Source organism: Zootoca vivipara, chromosome 5 (genome assembly GCF_965207765.1).
Source record: "Zootoca vivipara chromosome 5, rZooViv2.hap1.1, whole genome shotgun sequence".
Lineage (NCBI taxonomy): Eukaryota > Metazoa > Chordata > Lepidosauria > Squamata > Lacertidae > Zootoca > Zootoca vivipara.
This window is the reverse complement of record NC_142588.1, coordinates 92245084-92268434: the sequence shown is the minus strand read 5'-3', so window position 1 is coordinate 92268434 and position 23351 is coordinate 92245084. Positions and strand designations below refer to the sequence as shown.

General features: G+C 44.6%; 1 protein-coding gene across 2 annotated transcripts in view; it reads left to right on the top strand.

The window, feature by feature from the left end:
* DIS3L2 (DIS3 like 3'-5' exoribonuclease 2) overlaps window positions 1-23351 on the top strand; it is a 193299-nt gene that overhangs the window by 30302 nt on the left and 139646 nt on the right. For both annotated transcript variants that reach the window (XM_035132940.3, XM_035132941.3), the window contains exons 5-6: window positions 3-56; window positions 8661-8762. In XM_035132940.3, coding sequence (XP_034988831.2) covers window positions 3-56; window positions 8661-8762 — 156 coding nt within the window. The remainder of the gene's footprint in view (window positions 1-2; window positions 57-8660; window positions 8763-23351) is intronic.

The following is a 23351-nucleotide window of genomic DNA, read 5'->3' as shown; positions in this document are numbered from 1 at the left end:
AGGGACCCCTGAGAATAAACCCCAAGAAATACCACGAGGCCTTCATTCCATCTCCAGTAAGTAATGTGTAACACAGTAATCAGCAAATGTGCAGAAGGTGAACGGCTGGAGCACCAAGGAATTAAGTCCCAAGACATGCACAGAGCATGTAAAACCTTTGGGCGCAATCCACGAAGCATTGCTGCTACCCTGCCTCTGATCTGGGCAAATCTCGCTGAAACGAACGCCAGTATAACAGGAGGGGAGATTGGTGTTCTGGTACACGACGATCCGAACTTTTAGTGCTAGAGGTGATGTTCGTTCTGAGCTTGGCGAAGCCAGCTGAGCCCAGGTTGGAGACCACCAGCTAGCTCTAAACCCAAGGGTTTATGATTACGCTTACAGATGGCTTACAGATTTTCCCCTGACTTTAAGTTAAGCTCCCCCAAACAAATGTGCTTCTCTGCTGCTGGTTTGCAGCATGAGCTAATTTGCGAACTTGATATCAAAGTAATGTGCATGCTGCATTTTAACGTTCTTGTGTCTGAATGCCAAACCACGTGCGGTTTGTGAAACCTCTTTCAATCACAGACTGTGCATGCCTCCACTTTCTTTTTTTCTTTTTTTGTGGGGCCATTGGTTAAGAGAAATTAGGGGTGCTGGGGTTTCGGCTGTAGGGTGCCTTGTGAATGCAGGGTGTGCTCGCGCGTTGCTACACTAGTAGGAACCAACTTATTCATCCATTGAAGCTGAATGTTGAGAATTCAGGACACATACAAGGAAGCACTTCTTTACGTAGTGCGTAGCTAATCTATGGAACTCACTGCCCTAGGAGGCAGTGAGGGCCACTGAGTTGGGTGGCTTTAAAAGAGGATTAGACAAATTCGTAGAAGAGGAGAGGGCTATCAAGGGCTACTAGCCAGGATGGCTTTGCTCTGCCTCTACAATCGGAGTCAGCAATGCTTTTGAATAGCAGTTTCTGGAAACCACAGGCGGGAGAGAGTGCTGTCCTGTTGGAATCCTTCTAGCTGGTTTCCCATAGGCATCTAGTTGGCCTCTGTGAGAACAGGATGCTGGACTGGATCCAGCAGGCCTGATCCAGCAGGCTCTTCTTATTTTCTCATGGGTGGCTATGAGCCTGCTTTTGTTTTCTTTATTAATTTATTAAATTTGTATTACTGCCCACCCCTTCATCTGAAGATCTCAGGGCAGTTCACAGCATAAAAAGACAAGATAAAAACACAAAATATGCAATAGAAATAGGAACAGAAACAAAACAATAATCCCCGTTCCCCCCTCCAACAAACCTTTGGATGCTTTGTTTGCTTATAATCCTGTCCTTTCTCAAAGGACTTCAGTGTGGTATACATCTTTTAGGCCGGCCAACAACAGTCCTGCAAGGTAGGTTTGTCTGAGAGATCAAGCAAGCTTTATAGCAGAGTGGGGCTTTTTGCCTGGCCCGGGGGGGGGGGAGAGGAATAGCTTAGTCGGTAGAGCAAGAGACTCTTAATCTCAGGGTTGCGGGTTCAGGCCCCACATTGGATGTAAAGATTCCTACACTGCAGGGGGTTGGGCTAGATGACCATTGTGGTCCCTTCCTGCATTCTAAGCTCTCAACCCTATTGCTAGAAGTCGTTCATGAGAGGTTGTAAGGCATCTACTTCAGGATAGTGTCAGCCCATGACTGGGGTGATGCAGGGATTCAATGATTAGTTAGCGTTAAGCCTGCCCACTTCTAGATGGGCACAACAAGGTTTGCCTCATCGAGGGACAACCTGAGCACCCTTAAGTCACTGCATGTGAGCAAGGGCAACCCATGCAGGCGCTCAGTTTGGCAGAGGCCCACATTGCACGGTTCTTCCCCCTTTAAAAATGTGTGTGGAAGAGGGCAGCTGAGTGGGTTCTTCTTAGCGCTAGTTCACATATTCCTTGTCACTTGCCCAGGGATGCATGAACTAGGCGGTAGACCGATCACATTTACTGATGTGCTATTGAATCTAATGCGCACCTCCGTTTTCAGAACCTTGAAACTGAAAAAAAGTATTTGCTGGCGAATGTAAACGTGCCATCAAATCTAATGCACACCTTAATTTTTGCAACATAATTTGGCAAAAAAATGGCATTAGATTCAAGTAAATCCGGTATATTGAAATGCATGCTGTTTTGAATATGCAGTTGTGCTGGTGCATAAAAAGACACCTACCGGTATTTGCATTTTGAGGGGACTGTATATTCATTATCAAACAGACAAAACAGCCCTGTAGATAATTCCTGTTGCTCATTAGCTGTGAGCTTATTTTTAAGAGCTTATTTTTCCAGTTTTATACAGCACAGATGCATGGATATGTGCAGGGGCCTTGGGTCACTCGCTGCGATCCTCTGCTTTGCTTTTTACCACAGGGTGGGCAGCATCCCAGTGCTTGCAGGCGCTTCCAAGGGGTCAAAGGTTGTGTCAGCTGACATCTCCAGAAAAGCCAGCCATTCTCCTTAAGACCCAATCCTAGGCTCATTCATAATTTTTAGTCATCAACAGTCCGGCGGGCAAATGTTAAAGTGGCACCAGGATAAAATGAGGCCCTAGATCTGCAAAGAATGAAATAATGTTTTTCAAAACTGAAATTTCATTGACGCTGACACAAAACCCCACACATACGCTAGGTAGAATAGAAGCATTGCCCCCCGATCCCACCCCACTCACCATTCCCCCCTCCACCTCTTTCCCCCTTTTCTTCACAGCAAATGAAAACCCAGCTTGAAAAAAGAGACATTGCATGCACAATGCGGATGGATGGCGGCTAACAGATTGAGGTTGAATCCTGACAAGACAGAAGTACTGTTCATGGGGGACAGGAGGCGGGCAGGTGTGGAGGACTCCCTGGTCCTGAATGGGGTAACTGTGCCCCTGAAGGACCAGGTGCGCATGCTGGGAGTCATTCTGGACTCACAGCTGTCCATGGAGGCACAGGTCAATTCTGTGTCCAGGGCAGCTGTCTATCAGCTCCATCTGGTACGCAGGCTGAGTCCCTACCTGCCCACGGACTGTCTTGCCAGAGTGGTGCATGCTCTGGTTATCTCCCACTTGAACTACTGCAATGCGCTCTACGTGGGGCTACCTTTGAAGGTGACCCGGAAACTACAGCTAATCCAAAATGCGGCAGCTAGACTGGTGGCTGGGAGCGGCCGCCGAGACCACATAACACCAGTCTTGAAAGATCTACATTGGCTCCCAGTACGTTTCCGAGCACAGTTCAAAGTGTTGGTGCTGACCTTTAAAGCCCTAAATGGCCTCGGTCCAGTATACCTGAAGGAGCGCCTCCACCCCCATCGTTCTGCCCGGACACTGAGGTCCAGTAGCGAGGGCCTTCTGACGGTTCCCTCGTTGCGAGAAGCCAAGTTGCAGGGAACCAGGAAGAGGGCCTTCTCGGTGGTGGCGCCTGCCCTGTGGAACGCCCTCCCATCAGATGTCAAAGAGAAAAACAGCTACCAGATTTTTAGAAGACATCTGAAGGCAGCCCTGTTTAGGGAGGCTTTTAATGTTTAATTGTTTTATTTCATTTCTCTGTTGCAAGCCGCTCGGAGTGGCTGGGGAAACCCAGCCAGATGGGCGGGGTATAAATAAATAATAATAATTATTATTATAAACTACCATAAGAAATCTTTAATAAAAATATATTAAAAACAAAAAACAAAACTGAAATTTAATTTGAGTTTCCTTGAAGCAGCTCCTGCTGTGTTTCGGTGTGCATAGGATTGTAGCCTTAGGCTTTGCTGAGGGCTGAGGAGGAATCCATTTGGGAAATCCCATGCACTCTTGGGGGCGTATGGGGACTGTGTGATTTAACCTCTTAGGTCCCGTTCTTTTGTGCAAACAACCTGTTTATGATAAACGACAGAACAAAGAGAGAGACGTTTCTAGTCTCCCTGGCTGGGGTGGCCTGTCTGGCATTGCAGCTGGCAGCTGGCAAGCTCACTTTTTAAGTCTTCCCTTATTGAGAAAGAACTAAGCGATTGGGGGGCGGGTGGGTTTTGAAGAAACTGCCACCTGTCACCTCCTGGCATGGCTAACTTTTGTAAGGGGAGGGGTTGCTGCAGCACGCGGGTGATGACTGAAATAAGAGGGCCCTTCTCCCGAATGATGATGTAAAGCATTTTTTAAGGACGTGGTGGGATTACTTGGGGAGTTGAGGTGAGAGGGGGATGGGGAAAGAGAAAATCTGGACTCGTCAGAGGAACAGCTTCCAGGCGGAATTACGCTAGTCCAAGAAGCTTTGCAATTTTTCTGCATCTTGTCATGGGAGGCAGCCTTTGCACAGCTGTTGAGCTGCTGCTACGGAGGGTAGCTTGTCTTGCTCTGGAGTCGCCTCCGTTTCACATCAGGGCAGCGGCCTTCTGCCTCTTTAGCAAAGAATCCCAGCCTCGGAGCCACGTGGAAGTTGGGCCTTCCTAGGCAATAATTTACTCCTTCGTAATAAATGCACAGTTCTTGCAGGTGTGGTGCTGATGCAAGACCTCTTCTCCCGGGACACTTGCCCCAGCGATACCTTGATGAGAAAATGCACACTCCATCTTTCTTCCCCCATCCCACAGTGTTGGGGTGAGGGGAACCTGGGAGGTGGCATCCCACTCTTGCATCCCTGAAAGCCGCATCTACCCTCTCAGCTTCTCCAGGTCAGCCACCTTGGCCTCAAGGGAATGAAGCTGTTCTCTGAAGGCCAGGAGCTCATTGCAGCAAGCAAACACCCACAACTTGTATCCAGCAGGCAGATGGTCAGAAATGTGACGTTCTGTACCTTAAGCTGTTAGCTTTCTACCTGCATGTCTTCTGCTGTTGTCCATTGACTTGCTCCTTACCTTGATGCCTTGTCACTCTTCACATGCTGGCCTCTTTTTCACAGTGCAATTTCTTTCTTAAATCAAGTCTATGTGGGTTGAACCAATTTTAAGGAAAGAGGATTTTTATTGCCAGCAAGGGAAAGTGGTGCTTCTGTTGGCTGGCAGCAATAATTAGCAGATAATTAAGGCAGCCTCTGAGCTTGCCTTAGAAAAATAAGAGACTCCATACTGCTAACATCTAATAGTGTTTTGCTAATGGATAAACTCCTGGTTTTGGTCATTTGAGTGGTGGCATCTTACTGTGGTTCAAAAGACTGATGGGATTGCTTCTCATTTCAGAATCTGGAAGGCTTCTGAGTGCGATTATTTGAATCTTCTTGCTTTTATTGTTGTGGGAAATCAGTAACTTGTGTCTCTGCTCCTCCACATGCAGCTGCTGGGTGACCTTGGACTAGTCACACTTCTCTGAAGTCTCTCAGCCCCACTCACCTCACAGAGTGTCTGTTGTGGGGGGGGGGGAGGAGATTGTTAGCCGCTTTGATACTCCTTTGGGTAGTGATAAAGCGGGATATCAAATCCAAATTTGACCACATAACCCGGGTCCTGAAAGACCTACATTGGCTCCCAGTACGTTTCCGAGCACAATTCAAAGTGTTGGTGCTGACCTTTAAAGCCCTAAATGGCCTCAGTCCAGTATACCTGAAGGAGCGTCTCCTCCCCCATCGTTCTGCCCGGACACTGAGGTCCAGCACCGAGGGCCTTCTGGCAGTTCCCTCGCTACGAGAAGCCAAGTTGCAGGGAACCAGGCAGAGGGCCTTCTCGGTAGTGGCACCCACCCTGTGGAATGCCCTCCCACCAGAGGTCAAAGAGAACAACAACTACCAGACCTTTAGAAGGCATCTCAAGGCAGCCCTGTTTAGGGAAGCTTTTAATGTTTGATGGATTTCTGTATTTTAATATTTTGTTGGAAGCTGCCCAGAGAGGCTGGGGGAACCCGGCCAGATGGGCGGGGTATAAATAATAAATTATTATTATTATTATTATTATTATTATTATTATTATTATTATTATTATTATTATTCCAAATCCAAACTCAAAAACCCACCTCTTCGTTGAAGCCTTTGGCTTACCTTTTCAGTCCTCTTTCTCCTCCCCGGGGTCTGTCTGCCTTCTGTGCTGCTTCTGCCCACCCAACAGACAGACAGAGGGGCTGTGGTGGGCTGGAGAGCTTCATGCTACCCTCAGGGGACACGCATGCAGAGGGGTATTGTCCAGCAGTGGCCTATTGGACCTGATCCTTGAGTCTTTTGGATTGGGCTCTGCATCTCTTGCCCCTCCCTCCTTTGAAAAGCCATTAAGACAAAGCAAAACACAGAACATTCCTTTCAGGGTGGCTGGGTGGATAGTCCAGGCTGTTGAGGCCACAGCCTTCTGCCTCCTTAATTTCCCCAGAGGCACATTTGTGTCCTTGTGCTTATGTGCCCCATGCCTTTAACTTCCTTACCGGTAGCAATGCCCCTGCATGTACCCTCGAAAAGCCATCCCATTTCAGACCATTGTGGCTCCAGGCTTTCACTACTACCGGTAGGGTGAGGAGACAGTGAACGTGCAATTCTGCGCAATTCTGCGGGCTTCGGTGAGAGCTTGACTTGTGAATCAGGCCAATGAATCCCATTGTTTCTCAAAGCCTTTATTATGCGCATCAGGATAAAAAGGGAGAACCAACTTGTAAACCCCCCCCCCCCCGGGAGACTATCCAAATCACTACATGCTCTCCTGGAAAAAGATGGAAGCTTTATTTGGTTCTGAGTGGTTTAATGTGTTGTCACCCACTCCCAACATTGCACACTGAAATGTGCAGAACTCTGAGAATTGGAAGCAATTTCAGACAGGGATCCAGATGTGCTAATGTGCTGGATTCCCCCCCCCCCCAAAAAACCCATGTAAGAATTAAACTTCTTGGCCTGGGTCACAGTCCTGGGTGTTTCACTGGGGAGAGTCTACATGGGGCAAAACTGCTTTTGATCCTGGAACAACAACAACAGCAACAACAGCAACACCCTGCCCACCTGGCTCTTCAACATGCAACTTTTAGAGTCAACTCTCCTAATGAAGGTGTCGATTCTTCTTCCAGGTGCATGTGACAGGCAGCCTTGTGATGTGCTAGGAAAACATCTATGAGCCATATGGCATATAGAAATGATGGGGGTCCTTGCGCAAAGTGCACCGAGTGAGGTAACTGGTGGTCTCATTCTGCCCCATGGAGGCTTACTACCTAGCCCCCAGCACAGATCCATATACCAAAGATCTCCTTCCTTTATCATGGAGGTGTCGTAGCTGGCGATGCTTTGGTAGGTCGTACCGTAAATTTGTGTTATTCTGACAGGCGCCGTACATTGGCGTCTCCTTTGCAGGTGCGATTCTGAAATTGCTCCCATGCTTCTGAAATTGCTCCGAACACCTCACTTTCATTGCCTCCTCAAATGACTGCTGCGGTTTAGGATTGGTTCTCTATGTCCCCACCCCACTTTTGGTATGGCTGAAATGGAGATTTAACAGAGGAGACCCTTGCTGAAAAGATCCCCCATGGCTCTGTGAAATGAATGAGGACAGGTTCCAATGTTTCTCTGCCTTGGCAGAAGACATTTTCACCAGCACATCTCATTTCCAGCTACTTACCTGTCGGCTGTGCCTTCATCCCCTCGGTGAGATTGGTCCAGCACAGCTTTCGCTCGGGATCCAATTTCTCTCTGCGATGGTCGCCCTTTTCCCTGAGCACTGTGCTATCTTGTCCATTTCACACCACTTGCAAGATTTCATGCCTGGGAGTGGCCGGGAATTCCTGGCAGCAGAGGACTCCCTCTGGCTTTACCACCAGGCAGCCCCATGAGGCTGCATGGCACGGCACTTCCGTTCCAGAACTGCAAAGCTGAGAAGCCTGCTCTCCGGGGCTGTTTTGGTGAACACGCTTCTGCTCGGGAAGGGCTTGGGGCCAGGGGAGAAGGGGGGGCCCTTGCCTTACACTGAGCCAGACCTATGGGGCCACTAGGTATATTGACTGGCAGAAGCTCTTGAAGGTCTCAGGCAGGGGACAGTTTTGAGCCCTACCTGAAGCTACCATTGGAGATTGAAGCTGGGTCCTTCTGCAAACAAAAGCAGATGCTTCATCGCTGAGCTACGGAGCTTCTCCAAGGGGAGTCAACAAGGGGCTATTGTTTTTATTTTAATGATGTATTTTTTGTTTTTATATTGTGATTTTATCCTGTGAACCACCCTGAGACCTGCAGTATAGGGCAGTATATAGAATAATTATAATTATAATATTCTGCTGGGGACAAATGAGGGAGGTCTTCATGGATGATGGAGATTTATAGTTCTGCAACATCTGGAGTGCCACAGACTCCCCACCTCTGCTTTAGTTGTCCAGTGTGAAAAGGATGTTCTTCTGAGAGACAGTTGAGGCCAAAAGGAGGGTCTTACCTGTGTCTGTGCAAACAGTACTCAGCCAGTAGAAGCACACTTCAGAATGCAAATACGTGGTTGCTTCCTCTCTAGCTGTAGACCATGTTCTACCTTCAAAAATCCTTGGGTGTCCTTGCAGTTCAAAGGGCAGTCATCTTGTTTCGAGGTTTTGATTCTTGTATGCACCCCAAGGGAACCCGCAAGAGGCTGTAGAGACTGACTATCCCTGACTTCCCCTCTTCTCAGGTGCAGGCTCTGAAAAGACTCTCATGGCATTCCTTGGTTTGTTGTCCTCGAGGTGTGATCATGCATTCTGAAACCAGCTTGTAGCTTTCCCAAACCCTCTTCCTCTGTGTAAGAGCCCTTTCTTTCCTTGTCTCTTCTAGGACAGCACCCGAGATATCTTCATTGATGGCGTCGTTGCTCGGAACAGAGCTCTGAATGGTGACATCGTGGTGGTGACTCTGCTTCCAAAAGATCAGTGGAAGGTCAGTGCTCAACCTTACCAGTTGAATTTATTTGGAAAGAAGACTCTGACCCTTTCTCGCAATTGTGAACGGTGCTGTTATCAAATTTATATGCCAGTTCAGCCAACCATCACCTTCTAAATGTTTTCCTTGTGGTGATGGTTGCTCTGACCTCTTTGTGGTCATTTTTCTTTTCTGTGTACCTTTGCTTTTTATGCAGCTTCATTTGGGTCCCTCCGCATGTTCAGAAAACTGGAACTTCTTGTTCTGATAATGCTTTCTATTTCCCTATTTATTTTTCGCTTCAGAATATAACAATGCTTTTTTTGGGTGGGTGGGTGGGGTCAGAGGACTTTGGTTTGTGTCCGTTCTGTGATCTTATCCTACTGCACTGGCCTTTGAATGCTTGGTTTTGCTTTGGTGCATTTAAACCGCCTTAACCTTATTTTTTTACTCTGCGCTGGATAGGAGTTCTTGGCCATTGAGCAGGCCTAAAGATTACCTTGAGAGAACTCTGGCTTGTCTGCTCGCTCGCCCTTGCCGTCTTGTCTCCCAGACCATAATTGCTTAGAGACTCTTGTTTGGGTGCCTGCGTGTGCTTTGTACAGTAAATATCTCGATCTCACCCTGAGGTTAGCAACCAAACATTAGGTAATTTGTAAATCCGAGGAGGAAATGGGATTCGTTTCCCTAAGCAGTCCCATGTGTTGAGGTGTTAATTCCATCGTGAGAGAGTGCGGGACAAGCCTGCGGCGATGGGTTTGCCCAGACAGAGTTGAATATTATTAGAATTGAATTAATTTGACTTAAAGGTTTTACTATTTTGAAGGACGAAGGGAAGTGCAGATGGGTGTAACTGAACTGAAAACAAGGGGCAAGCCAACACAATACTTAATCTTCTGTTATGGTTTGTTCATCCACCCCCCACCCCCCCTTCGCTTGTAGGAATGATGTCTTGAGTACAACAGATTGTTTGCTTCCTTTAACATCCAGCTCTTTGTGAAACGACTGATTTAAGTCCTTCCCTTCCAAGCCTTTTTCTAAACATGGACACATTACGCTAGATTATGGTTAATCCAATCTCTTATATAACTGCTGTCATTCTGTGCCTATCTGCATCTTTGGTTCTCATGGAACTAATTTTTCTTAGAATTGTTTTCCTTCTACCAGCATGGACTCATTTGCAATGTAATTGAATTGTATGGGTGTCTTGGAATCCACGCTTTGGAAAAGTCCGCTTACCTGTTGCTCCCAATCGAATGTTCCGCATTAAAAATTCGCCCCGATTGTATTTGCAATGTTCCTTTGTTCTTGGATCCTTTTTGGATCTGCCAAAGAGGAATTGTTTGAGAAGCTAATTAGTCTGATGATAAAATGGCTGAAGGAAGAGAAGCAAGGAACAATAGTTTAATGGGAAGCGTATAATCCACGTAACGCCTTTCCCAAAACAGGCTGCCTGCTCTAGCGGTGTTTAGCTAATCCTAAACAGCATGAACCTGGTGTATCCAAGAGACCCTCCTCCAAATGTTTTACCACTACGTCCAACATTAATTTAGATGTTGATGTCTGTCTTGTTCACGTTGTGCTGAAATAGCAAAAGAACACAAGAGGAGCCATCCTGGATCAGGCCCAAGGCGCGCCTAGGTTCAGCACCAGTGCTTTCTCAACTTGTGATTCCCAGCAACTGGTTTCCAGAGGCACCTTGTCTCTGACAGAGGAGGTAGAACACAGCCAACGTGGCTAGGAGCCATCGGCAGCCCCATCCTTTGTTCAGTCCTCTTTCAGAGCCACCCAAATTGGTGGCCACCATCACTGCCATCCCTTGCAGGAGCAAATTCCATAGTTTTAACTATTCTTACTGTGAAGTAGCATTTTTCTTTTGCCTGTCCTGACTCTTCCAACGTTCAGCTTCCCTGGATGTCCGTGAGTTCTAGTCTTATGAGAAAGAGAGGAAGAAAAACTTCTTTTTATTTGGTTTGTACCCTGCAATACACAATTTCATAGCCATCTATCATGCCACCTTTTTCTTGCCTTTTCTCTAAAGAGTCTGCATCCTTTCCTCACAGGGCACTCATTCCATCCTCATGATAATTTTGGTTACTCTTCCCTAAACCTCTTCCAATTCTATAATATTCTTTTTTTGAGGCAAGACAACCAGGCTTGTATACTGTAGCTTCCAAATGTATTCCAAATGCAGCTGCGCTGTAGTTTTGTAGAACAGCATTATGAAATTGGCAGTTTTATTTTCATTCACTTTCCGAGTGGTTCCTAGAATGCCATTCTCATTTTTTGTAACTGCTGCACCCTGTACTTACAGAGATTCACGCAGAGATGGGTTGCTGGGAGTTGCTGCCCATCTCTGGAACTCGCTTCCACTTGAGAGTGCTCAAAATCTGTGCCTTAGCATATTCTGAAGGAGATCAAAAACTTCCTAGTTTGGACAGTGTTTCGCTTATAGGTTTTTATTTATGGGTAGATCTTATTTATCCAAGCAAAATGAGAGATTTATTTAACTTGCTTATTTGGCGTTTCACTGGGAGCCAGTGTGGTGTAGTGATTAAGAGTGGTAGACTCGTAATCTGGGGAGCCGGGTTCGCGTCTCTGCTCCTCCACATGCAGCTGCTGGGTAACCTTGGGCTAGTCACACTTCTCTGAAGTCTCTCAGCCCCACCCACCTCACAGAGTGTTTGTGGTGGGGGAGGAAGGGAAAGGAGATTGTTAGCCGCTTTGAGACTCCTTAGGGTAGTGATAAAGCGGGATATCAAATCCAAACTACTCCTCCTCCTCCTCCTCCTCCTCCTCCTCCTCCTCCTCCTCCTCCTCCTCCTCCTCCTCCTCCTCCTCTTCTTCTTCTTCTTCTTCTTCTTCTTCTTCTTCTTCTTCTTCTTCTTCTTCTTCTTCTTCTTCTTCTTCTTCTTCTTCTTCTCTGGCTTAAAAGTTTCCTTGAAATGCAATAACTCCATTGCACACTGAGATATCTGAAGGAAACTTAGCGTACATGTTCAAGGTACAGTTCTGTGCTTCAAGTTCAAATAGTAGCTTAAGCTCATGCTTTTTTCCCCCAAATGAGAGGAAAATGTAAAGTAAACCAAAACAAAATAAACATGTTGAAGACTGAGATGTTTGCATTATATTTGCATGTTCAGAAAACAAGTTTCTGTTTCCTGTTGAAAACTGTGCTCCACTAGTTTTCAAGAAAGCCAGGAACTGTTTAAATTAAAAGGCAATGTAGCAATGTCCTCTTCAGCATTAAAAGATAACAATATTTACTTTGATTTCTACTAAAAATGTTTTTTTTTTGGGGGGGGATCATGATTGGAAGGAGTCCCTCCAGTGTTCTGCATCATTGTGTAAATGTTGAAGGTTCCACTTTGTCCTGTACAATTGAGTGGGGAAAGATCATGGGAAGTGCTTCTTATGTACAGCAGCTTAGGGCTTTGCAAGAGAAGAATTTGGGTAGAACAAGTCTTTATTAAGTCAGTTTGCATCATCTCCTTTCCCCGGATCTTTATCAAAACTTGCAACTTGCTAAATATGAGCTGAATAATTTAGTTCCAGCTCAGGTTGAATTTGCATTGATGTGTTTGTGCCAGAAGTATCAGGAAACTGAAAGACGTTGGGTGAGATTTTGGCTTCCCATTTGGAAGAACTCAGAATTATGATTCTGGGTGTATGCAATAATGTGTACTCAACGCCAAAGGATATAAATTTAGATTTCAAAAGTACTACTCTATAGGAAGGATATTGAGACTATGGAATGTGAAATGTCAGTCCTTCCACAGTTAGATTTGCAGCAAAGGGAATTTCTTTCGGAGACTTTGCAGAGGGATGAAATCAAGAATTCCATTAATAGTATGAAGGCTAGGACAGTTCTGGGGCCATATGGTTTTTCTATAGGATGGTAGGAGGTATATTCAGATTTTTAAGTCACTATTTGTTTTGGCTTTATATAAAGCCCTAAACGGCCTCGGTCCGGTATACCTGAAGGAGCGTCTCCACCCCCATCGTTCTGCCCGGACACTGAGGTCCAGCACCAAGGGCCTTCTGGCGGTTCCCTCACTACGAGAAGCCAAGTTACAGGGAACCAGGCAGAGGGCCTTCTCGGTAGTGGCACCCACCCTGTGGAATGCCCTCCCACTAGAGGTCAAAGAGAACAACAATTACCAGACCTTTAGAAGGCATCTCAAGGCAGCCCTGTTTAGGGGAGCTTTTAATGTGTGATGGATTTCTGTATTTTAATGTTTGATGGATTTCTGTATTTTAGAATTTCTGTTTTGTTGGAAGCCGCCCAGAGTGGCTGGGGGAACCCGGCCAGATGGGCGGGGTATAAAGAATAAATTATTATTATTATTATTATTATTATTATTATTATTATTATTATTATTAAGGCTCTTGGTCAAGGTACCCTTCTCTCGTCACTGTGCGATACTCGTATCTCTATTATTCCCAAGCCTGGTAAAAGAACTTGCTAGTTGTGCATATATTATCAGCAATACTTGCTAGCAGACTTTGGGCTGCGGTAGCAACTTTAATACACACAGATTAACTAGGTGAGCTTTATTTGTCAAAGGTAGAGAGCAGAGACTGTAAGGTTGGTAGCAAATTTTGTTGCTTCATATGGTAAGATAACTGATGTGACGGCTGTTCTTTTTCTTGATGCTGAAAAAGAGTTCAACAAAATATATTGGCAGTTTATTTCTGTTACTTTGGCGGGTGGGGGAACTGGGGTTCTTCAGGAATTTATGAATTGGATTAGACTCTCATACCTGCCTCCTCAGTCACAGGTGAGAATACATGGAATTCTTTCAAGCGTGTTTGGTTTAGAGAGAGATACAAGGCAGAACTACTCTCTTTCTCCTTCAATATTTGATTTATATTTGAAGGTGGTGGCATATGCAGTTAGGCAGACTAGAGGTTGTTGGTTTTGTGCATGAACAAATGGGGTTTAAAATAGCTGTGTATGCAGATGATTTATTATTATTATTTATTTAGTAGGCCTGAATCATCCACATCTGAGCTAACAGAATTTATCCATTATTTTGATGCAATTTCTTGCTATACAGTTAATTGGTTAAAATCGAAATTAAGTTGTCCAGTTTATGCACTAATTGACAATTTTTTTGGTGCCTGGAGGCATGTTTTGGATCCTAGACATATTTCTCAAATTATTAAATTGAATTTAAGTAAAGTCATAGAATAGAATATTGTAGAGCTGGAAGTAGATGACAGAAATAACTCATGATTTAGAAAGATGGTGATTACTTAGAATTAGGGATAAAGTTAATACACTCAAGATTAATATTTTGCCACAGATCATTTATTTCCTTTGGAAATAGAGAGGCAGTCCTTTTCGTGGCTGATCATTATATTTATACATTAGATCGAATCAGATGGCAATTCTTTTGTCATTTTCATTTTTGCCGTTGAGATACCCTTTACCTGCTTGTGTTGAATGGCAATTTCCTCAGCTATAGCACCTTTGGGTGCCTCTTTACAGCCTGCCAGTTCCTATATTGTTTGATGAAAAAGTTGTATCTCTGCAGAAAGCTTAAACCCCTAATGGTTGTTTATAAATGTTTCTTGCAAGGCAGCAACTTGGGTGCTCGGGATCTTTGAGATGAACGGAATAGGGAGAGTGCTCCATTCAGCCCAATTAATGGAAATCTTGCTACATACAAAATCTATAATGAGCATTTCTTTAGATTTAAAATTGTTGAATCTCTTGCCACTTTGTGCAGTTTAAGCGGGGAGGGAGGGAAGGCAATTATTTTAAAGTACCCCCTTGTAAATTTCTCTAATAGTTAGCAGATTAGGAATGAGTTTTGGGCTGACTCTGTGAACAGAGTTGAACAGGCTAACACGCTTTGGTCTGCCTTGGTAGGACTCCCCACCCCCAGTGAGTCTTATTTTGCAGCTCTTCCTACTTCTATGGGCTGTTAAAAGTCCTAAGCATTGCCTTGGAATCTCTAACGGTAGTAGGATTTCTGACAATACAATATCCTTCTCTTCATACAATATCCTGAGAAACAGCGTCCAGCACTCTTAAAATCGAGGTCCAAGATCCGTGAGCACCAGTAAAAGCACTGAGAGGTGAATGTCGGCTTCTTCCTGGTTCCAGCAAATTCTGCTTGATCTTAGCGGCTATTGCTTCACGCAGCTTCTGCCTAGGCTTCCAGACCTTTTCATTCCAAACTGCTTTCATATGATGTTTATGCTGGGATTTTATTGCATGCATACACACACACACACACACACACACAGAGAGAGAGAGAGAGAGAGAGAGAGAGAGAGAGAGAGAGAGAGAGAGTGGGTGAGAGAGTGTGTCTATTTAGCTCAGGGTCCCGAAACTAAGGCTTGGAGGCCGGATGCGGCCCAATAGCCTTCTCAATCCGGCCCGCGGACGGTCTGGGACTCAGCATGTTTTTACATGAGTAGAATGTGTCCTTTTATTTAAAATGCATCTCTGGGTTATTTATGGAGCATAGGAATTCGTTCACCCCCCCCCCCCCAAATATAGTCCAGCGCCCCACAAGGTCTGAGGGACAGTAGACCAGCTCCCTGCTGAAAAAGTTTGCTGACCCCTGGTTTAGCTGATACTGTTCTATTTGCTGCTGCTATATTTCTTTTTATTTATTTGAAGAATGTATTAAATGCTTCCTATATATATTTTTAAAATGGAAGTGATATATGATGAAAGATTTTACAGAATCACTACATGCAAAATGATGCTAAGAAGATGCAAACAACAAACACCACCACAGTATAAAAAGGGAGTTGGCATAAAATTGACAGCAGGCATAAAGACATTATGTTGTTACAGTTTTATTATGTCGTGACAGTTGAAGGGTTCTAATTTTGTGTGCCCCCTTCAGAGTGGTAGACTTGAGAGGTGTCCTAAAAGAATGGAGAAGAAGTAAACAAATGAATAAGATGACGAATCTGGCTGGCATTGGCATGGAGACCACTTGTTTGGAAGTTCTGGTAGGGTGGATGAGGAATGAACACAGGCTTCCATCAAGTCGTGCCCTTGGTCCATCCAGCTCAGTCTACTGGTCTACTGGCAGGAGCTACTCTAGGGTTGCAGCCAGAGTGTCTTTTTAAACCCTACCAGGAGATTGCAGGGATTGAACCTGGTACCTTCTGCATGCAAAGTAGATGCCCTTCTACAGAGCTATGGCCTTTTCAGCAGCTCTAGGCAATGGCGCAAAGGAACCGAGTGGGCCTTTCTCCACTCCCTGTTTGTGGAGTTCCTCCTGCTCAAGATAACCTGCTTGTCCCTCTTCCTGCAAATCTTTCTCACCCCTTGGATTGTGCAGTTTGGGGGCTGCTCTCCAGAATCTGGGTTTTGGAGGCCTGTTGTGATCTGCTGGTTGAGAATGCAGTGCTCTTTGCTTTGCAGCTGGTTGCCGTTGAAGACTTCTTCTGGTGTCCCTTTGGAAAGGCCTGTGCGGATGTAGACAGCTACTTCCAAGCACCAGTTGTCAGCCCAGCTCCTGGCCTGCAATTCCTTTGGAAGGTGCAGCAGAAGTCAAGGCCTTTCCCAGGGCAAAGGGTGTGGTCCTTCCAAGTGAACACTCTCACTTCCTTTCCGTCATTTTATTAGCTGGGAAGTGGGCTGGGTCGCCATCTGCATTGGAGGTTAATGGGAGGGGATGCCCCACCGCGTGGAGGTTAACAGGAAGATAACCTGGAGGTTAACAGAAAGACATGGGATATGCAGAAATGGCGAAACTTACCAGAAGAATAAGAAATCAAGATAACAAACTTTTTATAAAAGAATGGAAATGGCTTATTGAATATTTACAGATAAATTGTAAACAGATAAGAACATGATGTTAATTTGGATATGCAGAAGGTATTAAAAATAAATTTAAGGAACCGCAGAAAGAGGGGGAAAGAAGTCACGTTTTGAAATGTTAAAGTGATTGTAAAATCAGTGAAATGTATAGAACTGAAAAGTATAAATAAATTTTAAAACAACAACAACAACAACAACAACAACAACAACAACAACAGAAAGATAACCTGAGTTGGCATGGTTAATCAGATCACGCCAATTCCAGGGATCAAACTGGGGTGTTTTGTCTGTGGCTGCCTTTGTAGAGGGCTGCCTTTGAAGATGCTTCCAAATGCTACACAGCAGTGAATAGATCAGAGAAGAGGCATATGTTTGCATTTGGAAATTTGCGTGCGTTTTTGAGAAAGCCCTTTGGGCGGCAGCACCTTTGGAACTCCCTGCCTGTTGATGCCAGGCAGGTGCCTTTGCTGTACTCTTTGGTGCCTGCTTAAAACGTTTTTGTTTAGAAAAACCAACCCAGACACATAGGAGTTGCATGTGCTGTATTTCTTTTTAAGCTATTGCTGGTTTTAGTCATATTTTGACTAACTGTTTTTATTGATAATTTTAATGCTTTACTTTAGATTTTTATACAGGTTTCTTGCAAACAAAAGGTATATAAATTGAGCTAGTTAATTAACTAATTAATTAATAAAGAGCCACATTTTCCACACCTCAATGCAGTTTTTATTTCTTGTGTCGGATAAAAAGTTGCATCGGAAGCATCTCAGAAGCTTTCGGCACAAAGCTGGCACTATGCACTATTGTAAACATGCATGGAAACCCTAAGCCATATTTCCCTCTTTTTAAAAATGATAAAAATGATTATTATAATGCGATAAAACTTACTATGCCCTGACACCATCATGCTTCACAGCTCCATGTGCCCTCTTTGATTTAATGGCTGCCACTGGTGGGGAAATGCTCATTCTCACAATGTCGTGGAGTAAGCACTCATGTTCCATCACAGGAGGGGGGGGGGAAACATGACCCAGAACTGCTCTTTTCAGTGCCAGCCCTTTGAATGTTATAGTTCCCCCTCCCTGGCAACAACCCTGATTATTCAGCATAGTTACGTCTAAGCAAGTGAAGTAAGCTGGTTTATTTGGGGGTGATGAACTGGCCTGCAAATGATGCATCAAGATTGTATCCCACTTTTTTAAAAAAATTATTTATACTTTTCGAGTTTATACATTTTACTAATTATACATTTCACTAATTTTACATTCATTTTGACATTTCAAAACTTGACTTCCTTCCCCATCTTTCTGCGGTTCCTTAAATTTATTTTTACTATCTTCTGCATATCCGAATTAACTTAATTTGCTCATTTATTCATCTTCTTTAAATATATACTTTTATGAAACTGCAGGTTATTACAAGAATCCTGCCAATGTTCTTATCTGTTTACAATTTATCTGTAAATATTCAATAAACCATTTCCATTCTTTTATCTAAAAAAATTGTTTTCTTGATTTCTTATTCTTCTGGTAAGTTTCTCCGTTTCTGCATATTCCATAAGTTTTGTATTCATTCTTCCTTTGCTGTGACTTCTGCTTCTTTCCATTTTGGGTCGAATGACATTCCTGCCGCTGTAGTAGCATACATGAATAAGTTTCTACTGTATACATTTTAGGTAGTTCTGTCCCTAAAATTCCCAAAAGAAAAACTTCTGGGTTTTTTTTTACAAAGGTTATTTTAAACATCCTTTTCATTTTCTTATATATCATTTCCCTAGGAAATGTATCCCACTTTTTTGCCTTGGGAAAACTGGGACATGGTGGGTCACGATGGCTGTATTTGTTGGAGAAAGAAAAGATTTGCTGGAAAAAGAAAACATCCACTTACAGTGATATTGAATGGAACTCTTTCTCTCTTTCTCTAAGGAGACTTTTCCTTCTCTTGTAGACACTGAGGGATGATGTCTGAAAAGGGGCCCACCCATGTCTGCTAGCTGGACAAGCCAGTCTTTTGGCCACTGGTTGCTTATCAGGTCGTTTCAGACCAGCCTTCCCCAATCAGGTGCCCTCCAGATGTTTGGGACTACAGCTCTCATCAGCCTCAGCCATCAGTTGTGCTGGCTGGGGCTGTTGAGAATCATAATCCAAAACATCTGGCCATCACCTGGTAGCGGAGGCCTCTTTCTACCGTAGGAGATCTGGTCACCCTTTATTCTCACCTACTGGAGAGAGATAGGGAGTGTCTGCTTGTCTTAATCTACCATTGACGCTACATAAATACAGTGGTGCGAATTTGCCCCTTGCTCGGCTTATAAATAGGCCCTGTCTTTTTGCGCCATCCCCAGACCAACAGCACTTCTGCTGGGAGCTGCCATGCTAGCAGCTGAGCTTCCCAAACAGCACAGAAGCAGATGGTCGACCTCTGAGCTGTTCAAAGATTTTGTAAAGCCCAGATGTGGGAGAGGGGGGGGGGCGAAGCAAAGCTCTAGCTAGTTTCTGAGGTCATCCCTTCCCATGGGTTGCATCCCAGCAGTTCTTGAGATATGGCAGAGGTCCAGCCTAGGTGTGGCTTCAATTGTAACTTAAGTAAAGGAAAGGCAGGGAGAGCGGAAGCTGGCCTTGTCAGGGCTGGGTCATGCTTTTCTTTACAGTAATTTCCTCTGAGCTTTTTGGGGCTTGGGCAAACCCTGCTTTCAAAAGGCATTTCTCATTTCTTATTGTTTCCTCCTTATCTCTGAAGTGGCCTTGATTGGCCAACTGCAAGCCTTTCAGTTGAACCACTTAATCTTGGAGTCAGCTTTAGCATCTGGCTGAACTGGCGCTTCCCACAGCTATCAATGTATCAATCAGTGTGGAGGGCCTAATGGACTATGGGCGTGCCCAGGTAGAAAATCCTGAGTCACTCTGTACCGTAAACTAACTTTCTTTCTTTCTTTCTTTCTTTCTTTCTTTCTTTCTTTCTTTCTTTCTTTCTTTCTTTCTTTCTTTCTTTCTTTCTTTCTTTCTTTCTTCCCCATTTTTCAACTTCTAAGGCCCAATAAGAATTTCTGAAGACCATAATGGCCTGGCCAAACTCTGCCAGCTACAAATCCTTTTTTTAAAACATAATTCTTTCATTTGCAATTTTACCAAAAATTAAAAATGGAAGACAATAATTAAAAGAAAAGGTAGTGTATAATTAATAACAAAAAACCATTTCACAATCTGAATGAAATAACCATCAGTACATGCAGCTCAGATTAAACCTTGTAAGTTAATATGAGCTCTCCAAATGTCCAGGTAGGTATTTGTGCAAATTTGACGTCTATATGAAATATGTTCAAATGTAGCCAGGGGAGTGACCTTTGCAGTGAACGATGGGTATGATTCATTCCAGGGTTGAAGTATAAGTCATTTAGCAACCACGAGGGTTTGCAAAGTCCATTTTTGTTGTCCTGCTGTTCATCCCCATACAGCAGGAATATACAGTCATGGGAAAAAGAAAGTACTCCCTCTTTGAATTCTGTAATTTTACATCTCAGGACATAATAACAACCATCTGTTCCTTAGCAGGTCTTAAAATTAGGTAAATACAACCTCAGATGAACAACAGCATATGAAATATTACACCGTGTCATGATTTATTTTACAAAAACAAAGCCAAATTGGAGAAGCCACATGTGATATTTTTCAGTTTGGGTAAATATGTACGCTGCCCGTCTTGCTCAAAAGCTAGATGACAAAGCAGTGATGCTTCCTCACTGAGCAACCTTAGTCAAATGACAGAGACTCCTGGCAGCTTAATTTAGGACTGATGGTATAGTTTTATTGTTAATGTTGGCTGACATTATTGTTCGTGCCAGTTTCTCATTATGCAAAATGGATGCGAATGTGGCTAGTTAGGCCAAAGTGAGCTTAGAAAGATCCCAGATTCTGGGAGAGACCCAAAACGTTGAACTGGGAGTGCTGAATAATAGGAAGACAGTGGCTGGTAGTGGAAATAGCAGGATGTTAGATGCAGGACATTGGACAGCTCCCATGGAGGACAGACGTTGCTCTGAGGATTGCTTGGCTGATGAGACTTGGCTCTTAAATAGCAGAGGGAGGGGGTTGATTGATGCCTAAGCCTCCCCACCTCCAGCTATGAAGTGGAAGGTTCTTAAAGGGAACAGAGTCTTCACTTGGGAGTTCAGGTCCCTCTGAATGCAAATCGCCTTCTGTTGTTGTTGGTATGTGTGTGTCTTACAGGGGAGTGGGGAGCTTTTGGTGGCAGGTGATCTGATGAGGGAGATGGAGCAGCCTCTCTGCTGGTTGAACCCAGAAGCACATTTCAGGGTTGCAGAATTGAGGAGTGTTTGAGGCAGGGGCTCCCCGCCTCAAGGCCACTGAGATATTGGGGCATTGGAGGACTGGGTTGCTGCAGATATAAGAAGAGATTCAGGCATGCGGTTTAGGTCCCACCACTGCCGTAATTTCATTTGGTAGCCCTGAGTAAGTGGCTGTCATTCAGCCTCGGTTTCCCCCATCTGTAAAATGGCAATGACATCTCATGGTGGGCAAATTAAAACAAAGGCCGAATATTTGCTTTGCGTTTCTTGCAGTTAATTTATCTGGACATCTTTTTGAAGGGCATGGAGTAGAGATGAACACATGAACCGTTGCTTAAACTATCATCATCATCATCATCATCATCATCATCATTTTATTTGTGTGACACCTTTTCATAGTTAAAGCCATGCTCACAACGGCTTGCAACATGAAAATATTTGCATTATTGCAAACATAATCGAAGTAGTAATAAACAATAAAACACATCAAGAAATAAACAACCAAGACGAACAATTCCCACATAATTCAAAATGCGATATAAAAACAGCCTCGGTCCGGTATACCTGAAGGAGCGTCTCCACCCCCATCGTTCTGCCCGGACACTGAGGTCCAGCTCCGAGGGCCTTCTGGCGGTTCCCTCATTACGAGAAGCCAAGTTACAGGGAACCAGGCAGAGGGCCTTCTCGGTAGTGGCACCCACCCTGTGGAATGCCCTCCCACTAGAGGTCAAAGAGAACAATTACCAGACCTTTAGAAGGCATCTCAAGGCAGCCCTGTTTAGGGAAGCTTTTAATGTTTGATGGATTTCTGTATTTTAGAATTTCTGTTTTTTTGGAAGCCGCCCAGAGTGGCTGGGGGAACCCGGCCAGATGGGCGGGGTATAAATAAAAAATTGAAAATTGAAATTGATTGAAATTGATTGAAGAGATCCAAAATCTCATTATATTGTGTTGGGCATTTGTTCCATCTAACCTAGAACTGCCTTCTTTGACTGGCAGCCACCCCCAGGCTCTTTATTTTCAGTGCTGCTGCCTGAAATCGAACCCGGGGTCTTCAGCCTGCAGGGCACATGCTTTTTCAGTGAGTTGTGGGTCCTCCAGAGTTGATTCTTCCTCTTCCCTCCCTGTGGTGGGAAGTCCTTTGCCAAGGGAACACATTCTCCCCCCCCCCAAACAGGCCCCCACCTTTGTCTTTTGGAATGCTCTCTTTGGCTGCCTGCTAAAATAAGCAGATGTACACGATGGCAGCCTTGGGTGATGCAATGGTTTCTTTTCTCTGCGATGCCGGGAACCAAGTGCTGTGACTTGCATTGCGTCACTTGCAATTTAAATGCTTTCCAGGTAAGCAAACAGCCGCCGGCAGTTGCTGAAGTGGTTTCCTTGTGAATTCTTCAAGCCTGGCTTCTTCGACCTGTCAACGGTGGCGGGGCATAGTAAGCAAAGACCTGCCGGATTGGACCAAGGATGTGTCTCCTCCAGTGCCCGGTCTCCCTCCACGTGCTTCCGGAAAGCCGGAAGCAGCACGAGAAGTCAACTTGGCCCTCTCCTGTTGTTGCTCCCCAGCAACTGGGACTCAGAGGCGTCACGGATTGACGTAACCTCCATGATATACCTTTCCGGGGATTTGTTCCATGGTGTAATCTCACGAGTCGCACCACGCTAGCATGAGAGAAGCTAGGAGCGGGGCCAAGGAGTGCTGTGTGGGCATTCACTGGCGCAACCTCTCTGCTGGTGATCCAGCTTGGGTGGCTATAGCAGCCTTTTGGGCAGATGTGGCACAATGGTGGAGCACAAAGTAATTAATTCACTATTCAAGGGGTTTGGCATCAGCATCAAACCAGGTTGGGCGACTTCCCAGGGACCCTGATGAGTTGAAGGACGTATTGAGGTGAACGCAGGGCTCTGTCGGATCTTCACTCTAAGCTGCACTCCTGACATGTGGGAGAGGGGATTGGCAGAATGGATGTAGGATTTTGGAAATGAGTGGGTTCCATGCCCTTGACACTGTTTTGGGGTGGGGGTGGGGAGGAGAGAGGATGTTCTCTTGCCCTTTAGGCCCACAGAATCTTGGAGCCTTCCCCAGGTTTGGAGAGGGCAGAATGGAAACAGAACCTGCTTTTTAGAATTATAGAATTGTACAGATGGAAGCGACCATGAGGGTCATCTCGTCCAAACCCTTTCAATGCAGGAATCTTTTGCTCATCGTGGTGCTCGAACCCACGGCCATGAGATTAAGAGTCTCATGCTCTACCGACTACGGACTGAGCCCTTGAAAAACCAGGCTTCGGTGTTCAGTTGGTCAGTTAGATTAGTTATTATTATTATAATAATTTTATTATTTATACCCCTCCCATCTGGATGGGTTCCCCCAGCCATTCCTTTTTAATGGGTCAGTCGGTTATCAGATTATTATTATTATTATTATTATTATTATTATTATTATTAAAAGAGGTAATTTTATTTTATATATCAGTAGTTAAACACCAGAACAATTCCTGGAAATGAG